The following is a 16017-nucleotide window of genomic DNA, read 5'->3' as shown; positions in this document are numbered from 1 at the left end:
ACAATATAGCCTCATATTAATAAAATGAAGCTTTTGGGATGGGGCACCTCCACCCTTGAAAAAAAAATCCCCCCGGAAAAAAAACTACACACTTCCCCCTCTCTTCCATAAAACAACTTTTTCTTTTTAAAACTATGTAAAGTAGATAGTCGAATTAGACCCCACCTTCCTCAAGTGCCTCATGGGGTCTAGTGATCAAATAAGGAAGTACGCAATGAAGTTTAATAAAAATTGCCTCTAAAATCTATAAATGAAAAAAGTAAAATATTTGTCCTATTTCACTGTAATCAACTCAAGAGCCTCACTGAATAACTTGCAGTTCAAATTAAATATTAATTTGATGCATTTCATCAAAATTATATTTCTAAGGTTCTCATCTATTTATTTTTATTTCATGTCATATCAAACATTTTTCTTTGTTTTAAATCTTTCTGTTTTATGGTAGCAAAGTTTTTTTACATTTCAATCGTTTCCATTTTCTTTTTTCTATTTATTGTTTTCTCGCCTTTTTAATAACGGCAACCTATTATCACAAAACTTTCATTAAATGAAGATTTGGGAGGATTTTTATTCTGTTTTCGACCCAGTGCGTTTAACCTTTTATGTTCAAAGATTATTTATATTCTTACCGCAAACAATTATGTTGTCGTCAAGTGAAAATAACGAGTAAATTAATTCCTTAATTTTATGAAATTCTTTGCTTGAATAATGTTTTTTGAATTTCCAACATTTTCTAGTAAATAAAAATGAAGAAAAAACTTTAACTTGTTATTTGATGATCTTAAAATTGTAGGTGGGATACTTGTTTGATATGTAAAATTAAGATTTACTAAATAAGACAGTGGTTGGTATATTATTGCTAAACTACTTAAAATTTACTTTTTTAATGTTTAACTTAAGAAAAACTGATTAGCTGCTTTTTAAAGGCATTTAAAGTATTTTTTAATTTAAAAGATTTTATGGCTAAAACTAAAATTTACATTTAAAACTTCTCCTTTTGTAAATTAGGTGTATAATTAATTCTTAACAAAAGAATAAATTTGAAAGAAAGATTTTTAATTCTTGCAAAAGTATCAAATTATTTCCCTTTCTTTTGATTTATGGTTTTAAATTAAGGCTAATAAATCACAAGATATTCAAGGCAATTTTAATCTTGAGACTACTGTATAAATAGCTTTGTAAGTCAGTCTATATGTCTGTCCGTATATCTGTCTAGCTGTCTGTCTGTCTGATTAATCAGTTTAATTTGCAAAGATTCTTCTAACCAATGGGAAACACCAAAAAATAGTGAACTTTTTATGGCAATATTTTTACTTTTTAACTGGCACTAAACTCTATATTTTTTTGTCTCTTTTATAAATATTAGGGTTGCTAATTATAAATCTTGTCATCCTTGTTCGTATTATTAAAGTAATTTTAAATAATTGCTGAACCAATAATATGCAAATTCAAAAAGATACAATATTTCTTTGCCTTTTAAAAAAAGGGACTTTTATTTTTTTTTAACTTTTATAAACATATATAAATGTTTTCCCATTATACAGTAAATAAAAAAGGTTCTCCATCTGTCGTAGTTTGCCTTGTTCCATATAATTTTCAGTTTTTAAATTAGATGAGGAATTTTAGCAAACAAACATAATTAGAGCGACGAATGTTTTGAACAATAGAATTCCAAAGCAAGGCTTTATCCTGAGAAATTCAATATTTAAAGCAGTAAAATTAAAAAACTTTCCTTCTATTCGTTATGTGTTCTCTAATATTATGGTCAGATTGTTTTTGAGCTTTTTAACTATTGGTCCAATTATGGCCATTGTCATCTAGTCTTTCCTTTCAATTGTGTCTCTAACTGGTATAAAACAGTTGAATTAAATAGATGGATGTAGAATAATTAGAGTAAAACACTAGAGGGAGAAAGGGTTAAATAACTGTATCTCCCGATTGCATTATCCTTGTGCAACCTTTCTATTGGGTCATTGAAAATCAACTAATGGTGTCGCTTATATTAACACAGCCAAGTAGCAGAAATTAATTTAGAAGCAGACGAAAGAGGTCTTTGAAAAAGGAAGGGAGGTAGACGGTAGTTGTCTGTATATACATCTATACTATAGATCTGTTTGTAGAATATACGTGGATATTATTGCAGAAGACAAATTATTGTCAATTTAGGTTGCTATTTCCCCTGTCATTTATTCATCCAGTAGGAGGGGAGGGGATTGGAAATGAGGGATAGAGGGAAAAATCGTTATCTTAGCCCGCTGCATGTTTCACTTTATTAGAAGACATGAAAATCTGGTGTAAAATCTAAATAATAATACCTATATCCATTGGTATATTTTACCTTTTATCTATTAATCAAATTTCATGTTTATACAAAATACAGTTCTTAATTACACAGTAAAAGTATAATAGAAGAAAATTTATTGTTATTTTGACCCTTTTAACTTCAATGCATATAAATCACATGCGCTTTATTTCATCAATTTTGATTTATACTGATTTCTTTCAAAAACTGTCTGGTTAAATGTTTTTTTTTGTTTATAAATATGATTTATTTGTCTGAGCTATTGTTTAATGCAGAAATTAGAAGCAGCTTATAGTGCCTAATAGAAATGACATCATACAATACAAAGGACCGATGATAGGCCAGTATACATTTTACCATAGGTGAATTACAACGTATACTGGCCTATCATTGGTCATTTGTATTGTATAACGTCATTTTTAAAAGCGAAGCTTTTCTATAATTAGGGTCGGTCCGTCCGTCCGTCCGTACGTCCGTCCGTCCGAGATAGATAGCTTTTATTCGTTAATTTAGGCATGTTAGAATTGTCCTATCGATTTCAAACTTTGCATGATGATTCCTGTAGTAGTTGGGTACGATTTAGAAAGCGTAGCAACTCTATAATCATTACCAGTATGTCCGTACGTCCATTTTAAACATGTTGATTTTTCTACTTTTTTAACAACAAATTTTTAAGTGTTTTAATTATCCGTTTGATCTGATTTTTGGTATATTGATTCCTGGGACAACAAAGAACAATATTATAAGCGAAGCAACTCTATAATCAAGTCCAAAAATGTAAGTTTGTCCATAAACATTATCCTGTTTTTAAGCAGTTTTTCAACAAATTTACCTACAATTTTAATTCGACATTTATACATTTATGTTCCGATTTTTCAGTTCAGATACTATATAAGTGTTAATGTCCGTTTGTCCTACCGTTTCAGTGCTTCGCTTTTATGGATGTTGTCATCCTTGTTTATTAGAATATAAGCTGCTACGAGAAATTACATTTTTAAAAAATAGAATTTCACATGTCACGCCTATTATTTGATTTACATCTGTATGAAATTTTAATTATCTATGCAGTCCTTTGATTTTTATGGATAAAGCTTTTCTATATTTGGGGTATGTCCGTCCATAAGTATATAGGCATTTTAGAATTGACCTTAAATAATGATTCTTGTAACAATTAGGTATGATTCCAAAGCCCCAAGAGGCTAACAAAACTAAAATTACTGTTTTGATATATTTTATTTCTGTAGGAAAGCTGTCTGTAATACGATGCAATTAATAACTTTTCTGAAAATATTGAAATACCGGCACTAAATAATTTTTGAAAACTCTGATTTTACCTGCTATGGGTATAATGTCATCCTTGTTTCTATCTATCAATATTTTCTAATAGAGCGTTCATTCGGGGATCTAAAGGGATAAGACAATGGCCGATATATTGATGTATATCCCCAATAATGATACAAAAAATACCCCTTCTGTAGATTTCAATTAGTTGTTAAAACGTTTAAACCCTCAACTTACTGATCCAACCAGTCAAAATTCAATTTGGTCCAAAAAGTTGTTGAGCCAACGAATAAGAAAATATCATTATAAAACTTTGGAGACCAGTGTAATAAACAGCCCTATGACCCCTACCTCCCTGGCGTTCAATAGACAAGTAGACAACTGAAATATTAAAGCCCAGCTTCATGAATCATGACAATAAAACATTAATTCCTAAGTATTTAAATTATACATATAATTAAGCTTGTATTATATGTATAATTTACATGGTAAAATGAAAATTATTTTAATCATTATGATGTCTGGTCTAGCTTGAATATATTGTTAGGATTTGATACATGATTTATGTTAACTACTGGGACTGTAAAACGAATAAACTCATTTTAGGGTAAGTTATGGGTTCGAATCTTTGCCAAAAGTGAATAGGTTAATGCGAAGCAGCATATAATAAAAAAATACCATACAATACAAATGACCAATGATAGGCCGGCATATATCTTACCGCATTGGTCAATAAAAATGTATACTAACCTATCATTGGTCATTGGTTTTGTATGACGTTATTTTTTATTAGGCCCTATTTTCTGCTTTAGTTAATTCATATAAAGAAATGGAAATTAGATTTATTTAATATTTTAAAGATTTACTTTTATTTATAAAAACCTTCCTATGCTGTTTTCTGTTAAAAATCTATCAAACATTGTTAAAAAATCCTAAACATTCCTAAAGAATAAAATTTTACATCGCTTTTTTACTTTTCTCTCATGGATGTTATATTCATTTGTATTTTATTTTAGATTCATCTCGCTTGTTGGCTATACCTTATTATGGTTTTATTTAGGGAAAATAAGAATTTTAAAGAAGAGGCGCTGAGTTATGATTTTACACCTGAATCTGATAGAAGACGAATACAGGTAAGTCAGCTTATTTGATTTAAGTTATAACGAGCAAAGAAAGAAAAAAGTACTACCCCCGCTTTTTTTAAAATTTGTAAACGCCTGTACCTTATCCTCTAGAGACTGATTCCATAAAGGTTGGCTGGATCCCTCCTCCCCCCTCCCCAGGGGCGAAGCCGCTAGTTTTTTATATGGAAAAGAAGCATTTTTGTAGGAGAACATCTAGTGGCATCGCAATAAGAGGCGGTTAGGGGATTTCCCCCAACATAATTTTTTGGTTTTTTTTCTCGGGTTGAATAAGGGTTCTTGCAGCTCCCCCTTCCCCCCCCCCCCCCACTACTCTCTACTCCTTCCAATGTCCTAAAATCTTCCCTTTAAATTGAAGATGAGTATAAGACATCCTGTTACTTAAGCAATCATAATCCATACAAATATTATTATACCCAACATGAGTGAGCATGTATACAATTATATCATTGTCGTTGAAGTTTATGTATTGCCATGTACTTCAAGTTTACGGCCATAATTTCCTCTCCAGTTAAAGTTTCGGGGAAAAGGAATGTTTATAGTAAAAATAAATATGTGTTCCATTTTTATTTACTTACAAACTAATTAATGCCAACTTAGGAGATTTTAGGAGGCCATTTTTATAGGGATTTACCTACTTTCCACCCCACTACAAACGGCTGGTAGCTCAGTCATTGTACCAGGGATTGGCAGCCGTATCCACGATAAGCTGCGCGGCTACTAAATTAGCCGTGTAGCTTTCTCAACCACCAAATAAGCCTCAGCCTTAGTAGCAGCTGAGCGGTTTAACAATCATAAGATTTTCGAAGCCTCAGCAGCATTCAGCCATTCGAAGCCTCAGTCAGCCGCAGCAACCCTCAGCCGCAATCAGCCGCGCGGCTTACATGAGAAGAGCCACAATAATACTGAGGCTTATTGTATGGATTAGAACGCCGTATGGCTGCCAGCCCTTCATTGTACGAATGTTATTAAAACCAGAATTGAAAGATTTAAAAGAAACAAGAAATAGTTAAGAACCATAAATTGACAGGAATGGCACAGCAAACAAAAACGCGCGAAATCTTCATATTTCAACGTGTTTTTGTGTGTTGTGCATTTCTTTTCTTTTAGACTTTTTAATTGCGGTTCTTTAATTGCAATAAAAAATACTTCAAACGACACTTGAGATTTATTTGCTATACCTTTTTTCATGATACTTTATCCATCTCCTATTCCTGGAGATTTATTTGGAAAGTTGAAATTATTTATGTTGACAAATATCCTTTATGACAATTTCCGTCCACTTACATTAAACCTTTTCTCAAGGATGGACAAAATTACAAATTATATAACATTAAATCTACATCTTACTTACAACTTTAGTAAAAACCTGGATGCTGGATGACAACATCCTTAAAGCGAAGCTAAACAAATCAAACGGTAAGACATACGGACATTGTTTTAAAGTTTAAACAAAAATTCTGTATTTCTCCCAAAAGTATCTGATTAAAGCATACTTTAATTGGACATACTTACCTTAATAGATTTGATAATAGAAGTTTGATTATAACATTATACCTATTCTTTCTAGTAATCATTATAATGAAATTTCTTCGCATATAATATTTTACCCAATCTTCCTAGTAATCATCATTCAAACAATCAAGGAAGAAAGATATATATTATAAAGATTTATTGTAAATGGACACACAGACTTTCTGGTTTTGATTGTAGAGTTGCTACGCTTCCTAAAGTGTACCTATGTAATACCATACGAAGTTTGAAATCTATAGAACAATTTTAACATACATAAATCAACTATAAGAGCTAACTTATATGAACTGACGGTCGGACTGATCCAAATCCTGGTTAAGATAAGCTTCGCTTTGTGTTTAAACATATTTTAAACTTATTTATTTCAGGAGATAGCTTTCCACAAACCAAAGCTTCTCGTTGATCCAAAGGAACTTGCTAATAAAAAATAATGAATTGAATTCTCAAAACAATTTAAAAATTGGAATCTAAACAGCCTCTAATTGATGACAAAATTAGAACACAGTAATAGTGTCTGACTGATTATGACGTAACAAAAAAAATTAGCCAATGAGAGGTCACTATAAATTTTACCATTGGTCAATAACGGCCTCTCATTGGCTAATTTTTTTTGTTACGTCATAATCAGTCAGACACTATTACTGTGTTCACAAAATTATAATGGATAGGGAATATTTGTGGAAATATTAAAATGGGAAAGTTTGTCGTGAATTTAGGTTGCTATCATGGTCATCATTGTTGGTCCCCTCGTTGATCCAGTAGGAGTGGTGAAATGGGTTAAAGGGGTCTAGTTTTTTTATTGACAGGGGAATATTTTTCGTCCATTTAGATTGCTAACTCGGACCTTATTATTGGTAAGTAGGTTCATCCAGTAGGAGGTGAGAAACATAGCGTAGCTTCGCTCGAAAAAGAATAAGTTATTTTGTGTGTACCTTACACAGTAAAAAAATAATTTTACAATTGTATCCTTAATCACAAATTTACACTATATTTCGTTTAAATATAGTTACATTACAATAAAGTTTAAATAAACAAGGATGACAACATCCATAAAGCCAAGCTCTGAAGCAGTAAGACAAACGAAAATTAACACTTGTAGAGTGTCAGAACTGACTAATTAGAATTGTAAATTATAATTTCGAAACAAACTTTTAAGTAAATTTGTTGAAAACTACTTAAATACAGGACAATTACTTACATTTTTAGGACTTGATTATAGAGTTGCTTCGCTTATAATAATGTAATTTGTTGTCCCAGGAATCAATATACCAAAAATCATATTAATCCGATAAAAATTTGTTGTTAAAAAAGTAGAAAATCAACATGTTTAAAATGGACGTACGAACAATCTGGTAACGATTATAGAGTTGCTTCGCTTTTTAACTCGTACCTGACTCTTTTAGGAATCATCTTGCAAAGTTTGAAATCGATGCGACAATTCTATCATGCCGAAATTAACGAGAAGATATATCCATTACGTACAGACTTACGGACCCACCCTAATTATAGAAAAGCTTCGCTTTTAAAAGTAATAGAAGAGTGTAATTGTAACAATTCTAAGAAACATTGAATCATGCTTATTCGAAGCCATAGAAATTATTTTTAAAATTATTATTTCCATAAACTTGTTAATTTAAATGCAGGATTTTTGGATACTATGTACATGTACTATTCGCTGGGATTCAGTTCAGTAGTTTCCATGGAGGGAGGGGACATTGGGCTGTAAATTACACTGGTAATTCAAGTTTTATCACCACTATATCTTGTTTCTTCGCTCAAAAACTTTGATTATTTTTTCCAAACTGAAAGTGTCAAAACTTGTCAACCAATGATTTTGATCTACAATGTTTTAATCGTTTTCTAGTCAGCTACAAATTTCACTTTATTAGAGTATATTATAATTTGTTGTAAGTTCCAAGTAATATTAAATTTTCTCAGAGAACTTAAAAGCATAAAAATTTGCCATTGTAAATTTATAGTTTAGCAATCGAAAAAAATTATAATTATGTATATTTTCAAAATAATGGCTTTCTTGATTTACAGTAACTGCCGTAGAGAGCCAAATTATAGAAACGATTATTATAGAGTAGCTATGCTAATGATCTTAATATATAATACAAACTCCCAAACTGACCTAACTAATGACTACAAAGCACTTTCTCAACATTTTTCAAAGGAAGATATTTAATATTTGAGATGAAAGAGTGGAAGCTGGGTTTCCTTATAACTCACATAACTAGAACATAACTAGGGTGTGAATTCAATTCTGCATATGATCACATACACATAGTGCATACTCAATATAAGACACAATAACAAAAAGACAAGAGTGATAATTTTATGAAAAAATGAAACACTAGAAAATTACGATTTGTTTAGGCCTACATCCAGCAGGACTTTTATACCCGTCATTAACTAAAATTAAATACTTCAGTTTTGACAGAATAACAAAACCCATCCCCCATTAAAAAGTACATTTCTTTAATAGTAAGCAACGGTTGGGTTCTTCTTGGGATTTACCAAATTATATATTTGAAATGTGACGTCTTTAATTAGGACATTTCATACTGGTTTGTCGTAAGCGTAAGTGTTCTAAGACTTTAAAAGACGCCCAAAGGTGGGGGTAAAAGGGTATATAGCCCCTCTAACTTTGAAACCCCACATTTTACCCCCTTCAAACCTTTTAAACCACTTTTTTTATCCAAAAAAAAAGGTTTGAAATTCCTTGATCAAATTATTTACTAATGTTAAACTTGTGCGAAAATCAATGCACACTCATAACTAGAGCCAGTTAAAGCCCAAAATTTTGAAAAAAAGAGAGGGTCAACTAAAGAAACTAATGTCGATTTTTATTGTTTAAATTAAAAAAAATATACATATAAATTTTGGTTTTTTTAAAATATTTTTCTGACCTTATTTTTCTAATTTTCTCTTATTTTTATTTCTTCCCTATCTTTCTATCTAACTGTCAATATATCTAACTATTTTATTCTCATTTTCCTATATATACATCTATATATATCTATCTCTTTTTTTCTCTCTCTCTCTCTCTCTCTCTCTCTCTATCTATCTCGCCTTCTCACTCCCAATGTCCCTTCTTCAAATTTGTGTTGTATTGTATATATTTCTAGTTTTTCTATTGTCATTTTCCAAGTTTAACTCTTTTCTTATAAACCTTAAAGAGAATTTATAATGTTAAATCTGAGTGGCATTGTTTATTTTATATTTATTTGAGTTGTTTTTCTTAATATTGTATGGCTAGCTACATTAAATAAAGTAAAATAATAGAGGTGGCAGTGGGGACCCTCTGCCGACTTTTAGTTAAGTCTTTGATTTAATAGTGTCGGAAATATTAACTCAGCCAAGTCGCTACATACGAGTAGCAAGCAATTTGCTAGCAGACGGAAAATGTCCCCACCACTGGAACCAGATAGTTGTCTTGGTTATACCTCTATAATTATTCATTATTTTTATTATACATATAACAAAGGTCTGTTTATTTCCTAATGAAAAGTCGATATTTATATCAAAACACAGCTTATAAAGTTGTGTCTAATAGTTCTTTGAATCTCCTTAGATCAAGTTACAAATTTTGTTTTTAGAAAACCTTTTTTTTAAATCAACATTTTTAAGATGCTAAGCTTTCAATACTATTCTATATTGATACACAAACCATAGCAATAATAAATTATAAATATAGGACAATTAAAACTAACGTTAGGATTACTGCCATAAATGTAGCTTCCAAAAAAATTAGACTAGAGTGATGTACAGTATAATAGTTTTAAAGTTTGAATAAAATTTTATTTTGAATAAATTTAGCATAGGAAATTATTTTCGGAAGCTGTAGGCATTATTAATATAGGTTGTGTACTGTGTAAAATCTTCTTCCTTGCCATTCATTTCATGCAGGGATTTTTAAGTTCGGTGAATGGCTGTGAATGTCCAAAAAGGTGACTTTGTGTTGTCTACTTAAAAATGATGATCAAGAGTGGCCGCTACTTTGGCCTCGGCTGTCTTTTGACGCGAATTGAACCGTTATGGTTATTTTAGCTGAGTTTTTTTTTCTGTCAATCCTCTGATAATCCGTGATAATCAGGGGTAGATTTTCTAACAATAAATTCTATAAAAAATCACGAAACCTTTTAAAGTTTTCTACAAAAATCACGAAACCTTTTAAAGTGTTTCATTTAACTGAAGAGGGGTGGGTAAGAAGGGGAGGAAAGGGGAAGGTGGTTTTAGTGAAATTTTCCATTAGAATTATTTGTCAGAATATCATTCCCTTGTCCCTGGTGATAATTAAGATGCATAAAATGGTGACAAGTGGATTAAGGGCATGAATTTGTACAGTACATTTTTGTATATAAATAAGTTTAAATAAGTTTTCTAAAATTTATTTTTTAAATGTAAAAAGAAAGTGTCATGGAAAGAAAACGAAGTTGCAGGGTTCATCGTATTTTCACAGTAGCTTTTGAAAGGTCATTTTAGGATAGGTTAGGTTGAGAAAATGTTAATGATTGCCCCGAAGGGCTAAAGCCCTCCACAGGGGCTAGAAATAGGAGAAAAGCTACTGTGAAAATACGACGAAAACAGCAACTTCGTTTCCTTTCCATGATCCAAAAGAAATATAAAACCTAATATTAATTTAGTGGTTATTTACCCTTCATTTTTAAATCTTGCGTACAGTCTGAGTCTACTGATTACCTCTAACCGCATATAACAGATGTTAAGGTATGTCCAAGGGAAGAGAAAGTACAATAGAAATTCATTACAGAAAACAATGACCAAAGCAAGAATAAATATGTCCATAATTAGCACATATTAAGAATTGAGGTAAACCAAATTCAATAATGCTCCCCCAGATTTTAGTGGATCTGTAATTAAAGGGGAAAAACGGAATAGATGAATAGTCTAAATCCATCATGAGATTAAAATCTTTAATGAAAATAGTCTAAAACCATCCCAGAACCAACATGAAGCTTCCCATGAATGGACCACTAATCGGTTCATTAGTTTTCAAAATGTGAAGCCGCAAAGAACAAAAAACTCTTACTTCATATAATAGAACTATGAGTTTAGAAAGAATTGCTGATACCTAGAATAATTGTACACAAGTGACAAACAGACATACCTAAATAATAGAGTAGCTGCGTTATTATTTTGTTAAAGAGTACAGAAAGTATACGCAAAGGAATAAGAATATTAACGCATAACCGTAGCCAATTAGTTCAAATATTAGGCATAATAATTTTATTTCTTTGATAAAAATAATTTATTTTTTGGATGGGCCATAGAAGATTTTAGATATCCATATTTCTAGGATAGCTGGCATTGCACTGCTGTAAAATCTTTTAAAACCTTTGTTTTATTGGCAGCACTGGTAGTGGCGACGGCTACGGCTACGACTACGGCCACGGCTACGGCTACACATTTAAAGATCCAGCTCAGATGAAATAATTGTATCATCCGATTAAAACAAGAACAGTCGCTTTCATTGGTAGCGAGGCTGGAAAAGTTCTATAATTAAGGACTTCATGATATAACAATCTCATTCATCTGTTTTTTTTAAATTTCATTGGACAACAAGGTAAACTATTTCAAACTAATCATCAATTCAATTTGTAATATGTCCTTTAAAAGTACCCTAATTTTGCAATAAATTTATATGGAATAAATTAACATGCTACTTTTTAAATTCTGACACGCTACGAATGTTCATATTCGTGTGTCATAGCGTCTGATTGGAATGCTTCGCTTGTATCATATATTGTCACCCTTGTTTTTGTGTTAGGTAGGTTTCAGGCTACTTTGAGAAGAAAAAAATTGTACTACACATTATATACTAGACCTTTATTTACTAAGTATATTTGCGATTACTTTTATTTAATAGATTTTTCCAATTTTTAACATTTACAAAAGGGCCTGCTTTATTGCTTCAAGATTTATGTCAGATCTATATAGGAAATAAATGTCTATAAACGAGCTCAAGTTTTCCAAGGAATAAATGCTTAAAACTCATAGTGCTCCAATAATCCATAATAAACTCTCATTGCCCAGAACAATAAAACCCAATATTTTACTTCATTAAGAATAAATTCATTTTTTTTATTTCATCTTGCTATTTTCATAATATTGAAGTATTTTATTACTATTCTTAAAAAAGAAAATTTAAATTCATAATATAGTAAATTTAAGAAAACTTAGTTTTAAAATGAGTTGATTCTAGCGCCCCTCCCTAATGTGTCCAAATTTTGAAACAAAAATTAAAAACATTTTAACCCTTTCCTGACGGTTATAAAAAAATATATATTGGAAAATAAATTCCGTAATTTAAATTGCAATTTTGAAAGAATGAAAATGGCTTTATTATAAATACGTATTTGAAGATTAAACTAAGAAATCAAAAGAAAATGGAAGAAGAAACAAGTTAGAGAGAGTTTTTTTTTAAAACAAGAAAACGCTAAGGCAGAATGTTAATACGTTCATAGTATCAAAGGCTTTTATTATAAAATAAATAACTAAAATCAGCCGGACAGAAATTCTAACGTAAGTAGTTGAACTTGAAGTAATCTTTATACGTGTAAGTTAATATATTTATCTCTTTCTATTCTAAATGCATAAGAATATTTTAAACTAGCGGATGTGTACCTAGCATCCAGGGGCTCTCAATTAAAAGGGGCAGAAACAGGCTAGAAAAAATAGCTCAAAACCATCTGAAAATGAAATAGCCTAATACCATCATGGGACCTATTTAAAGCTTACCTAAAATAGAGAACCCAATTGCTTCAGTAGTTATTGAGATCTTAACCATCATAAAAAAAAGTGGAAAAACATATTTTTGCAAACAGACTGACGGGCCAATTGAGATGCAGAGTAGATGCTCATCACCCTGTAAAATTTTACCAGGGAAAAATTCATCTTTCTGTCAATCAAATGACAATCAGAGCATTACCGATAGACTGACAGACCAGGTAAATTATATAATGGATGCTTATTTATAGAGATCTTTTAGTACAGACAGACTAAATAAGGTACACAGTTATGGAATCCCGACGACAAAGATTTTTTTATCCAATCTTGACAAGTAAGGTATTTTTGGATAGAGGAATATATATAGAAAACGCCTATGAAAATTAGAAAATCCGCAGAAATCATATTTGCAAGTTATTTGCAAAAATCTGCAATGCTAATTTGCAAAATTAATTTCATGCCTTAAATGACTTATTTAAAAAGAAATCTTTTTATGAAATGTGTTTATTTATAAGTTTAGAACATACTTAGGGCAAAAAAAATTTCTTTATTGTTACTTTTTTCACCTTATATATGAAAAAAGCAGTTTCTCACATTTTATGATAAAAAAAGGTATAGGAACAAAAAATATGATTTTTCTTGATGTAAACACAATAATTGGCATAAAATCTATCATCCTAAATGTAAAAATCAGATATAGAATCCTTTTTAGAGCAAAAATAGTGCAAAAAGTAACCAAGACATTTTTGCAAAGTATGAAAATCTGAAGAAAATAGTTCTTTTTGATTTTGATATACATATCAGATAAATGTATATAAAATTAGTGATCAAAAACTATAAAACAAGTTATAACTTTTTCAATCCTATCATTGATTAAAATGCACTTTTAGGTTTACTTATTACCAAAGTAGCACATAAAAACTCTTTTTATTAAGTTATTAAACAAAATAAATTCAAATCAACAATTAGGCGTTTTTTATAATGCAGTAGACCATTTTGTAGTTGGTTTTTTGGCATTTATTTTGTTTAATTACATCATAAAAAGAGTTTTTATGCACTACTTCGGTAATTCTTAAACCTAAAAGTGCAATTTAATCAATGACAGTGTTGAAAAAACTTATAACATGTTTTATAGTTTTTAATCACTAATCTTATATACATTTATCTGATATGTATATCAAAATCAAAAAGAACTATTTTCTTCAGATTTTCATACTTTGCAAAAATGTCTTGGTTACTTTTTGCACTATATTAGCTCTAAAAAGGATTCTATATCTGATTTTTACATTTAGGATGATAGATTTTATGCCAATTATTGTGTTTACATCAAGAAAAATCATATTTTTTGTTCCTATACCTTTTTTTATCATAAAATGTGAGAAACTGCTTTTTTCATATATAAGGTGAAAAAAGTAACAATAAAGAAATTTTTTTTGCCCTAAGTATGTTCTAAACTTATAAATAAACACATTTCATAAAAAAGATTTTTTCTAAATAAGTCATTTAAGGCATGAAATTAATTTTGCAAATTAGCATTGCAGATTTTTGCAAATAACTTGCAAATATGATTTCTGCGGATTTTCTAATTTTCATAGGCGTTTTCTATATATATTCCTCTATCCAAAAATACCTTACTTGTCAAGATTGGATAAAAAAATCTTTGTCGTTGAGATTCCATAACTGTGGGTAGAGAGTAGATATTCATCTATCAGGAAAATCTTCTCTAGAAAAAATCAGTCGTGATCGTCTATCTAATTTAGAATTTGATAAATAAAATTTTTACATTTTAAATTAAATGCCTTGCAGGGTATTTCCGACAGGCTGATGGAATAAGTAAATCACATATTGGATGCTTAAAGGTATAGGGTATATTCTCAAAAATTAAAACCATCTATCTTTAATAGCAGATGGTGAATTATGTTTTACCCTCAGACGGACATTTCTAATTAAAGAGGGGCTTCGCGCAAAAAATATTATATTTAATAAAAAAGCAAGGTCAGCCAAAGTGAGGATTAGGGTGCTTTCCCATATCGAGTGCATATCGAGCATTGAAAATACACTTCCATATTTTAGAAATAAATTGTAAATTAGAAGGGATAGTTTTTTTTGCATAAGCCTAACTCCTGCAGGGGGCCCTAACCCGCCAAGGTTTACCCTTGATGTGCCCTTACTCTTGTTAAGATATTAATTATAGAACATATAGAATTTCTTAGAAATTTATAAGTCCTTAGTAAAGCTAATAAACATGGAAATCTTTACAATAGAATTTATATAATATCTTTAATAGTAGATGCATATCAAAGCATTCCAACAGACGGATGGACAAAGTAAGTTCATCAGTATGGGGATGTTTTTAATTCCAGCCATTGATCTTTTATAACTGAAGAGAAATTCATGTTTACTTCTTTACGGTTTCTTTCAGACAGACAGACATACATTTCAGTTAGAGTACCAAGAAACATATGATAACATCCATAAACTTTGTGAAGTTCATAAAAATCTAATAAAATAGACGGACAATATGGTTAAAACATTAGATGTCAATAGAAATATATACAGTAAACTTAAAACATAAAATACCATAAAATCTAATTACTAAAACTTTAGCATAATGGACAGACTGACTGACAAAGTTAATTAAATATATATGATGCTTTTTAGTCAGCGAAATCCTCACAGACAAATTTGCTTTTCATTTTTAATTTCAAGTAAATCATAATTCTGATTTTGTACCAGACAGACATACAAAGTTAATGTAAGATTTTCTGCTAAAATACTTTTTAGTAGAGAAGCTACTCTATAATTTATAATATAATAATTTTTCCTAATAACTCGGACCCTAAGGCGGCCTGAGGCCGCTTCGTCATATCTTAATAATTGCATTAGCCTTCTACCTTTCCAGTACGGATATTTAATATTCTCAAGAGCATTTCAGACCAGCGAACAACGTGAGCTGTAGGCTAGTAGATAATGTGTATAGACACAAAATTGGCAAGCTAGCCAAGTAGG

General features: G+C 30.4%; 1 protein-coding gene across 1 annotated transcript in view; it reads left to right on the top strand.

Moving 5' to 3' along the window:
* LOC145332227 (protein phosphatase 1H-like) overlaps positions 1-16017 on the top strand; it is a 69362-nt gene that overhangs the window by 37240 nt on the left and 16105 nt on the right. The window contains exons 12-13 of the mRNA XM_080177184.1: positions 4644-4716; positions 6627-6668. Coding sequence (XP_080033310.1) covers positions 4644-4716; positions 6627-6668 — 115 coding nt within the window. The remainder of the gene's footprint in view (positions 1-4643; positions 4717-6626; positions 6669-16017) is intronic.

Source organism: Acartia tonsa, chromosome 1, assembly GCF_053477335.1.
Source record: "Acartia tonsa isolate MP-2025a chromosome 1, ASM5347733v1, whole genome shotgun sequence".
In the NCBI taxonomy this organism is placed as follows: domain Eukaryota; kingdom Metazoa; phylum Arthropoda; class Copepoda; order Calanoida; family Acartiidae; genus Acartia; species Acartia tonsa.
Note: the sequence above shows the minus strand (reverse complement) of the source record. Positions and strands in the feature narration are given on the sequence as shown.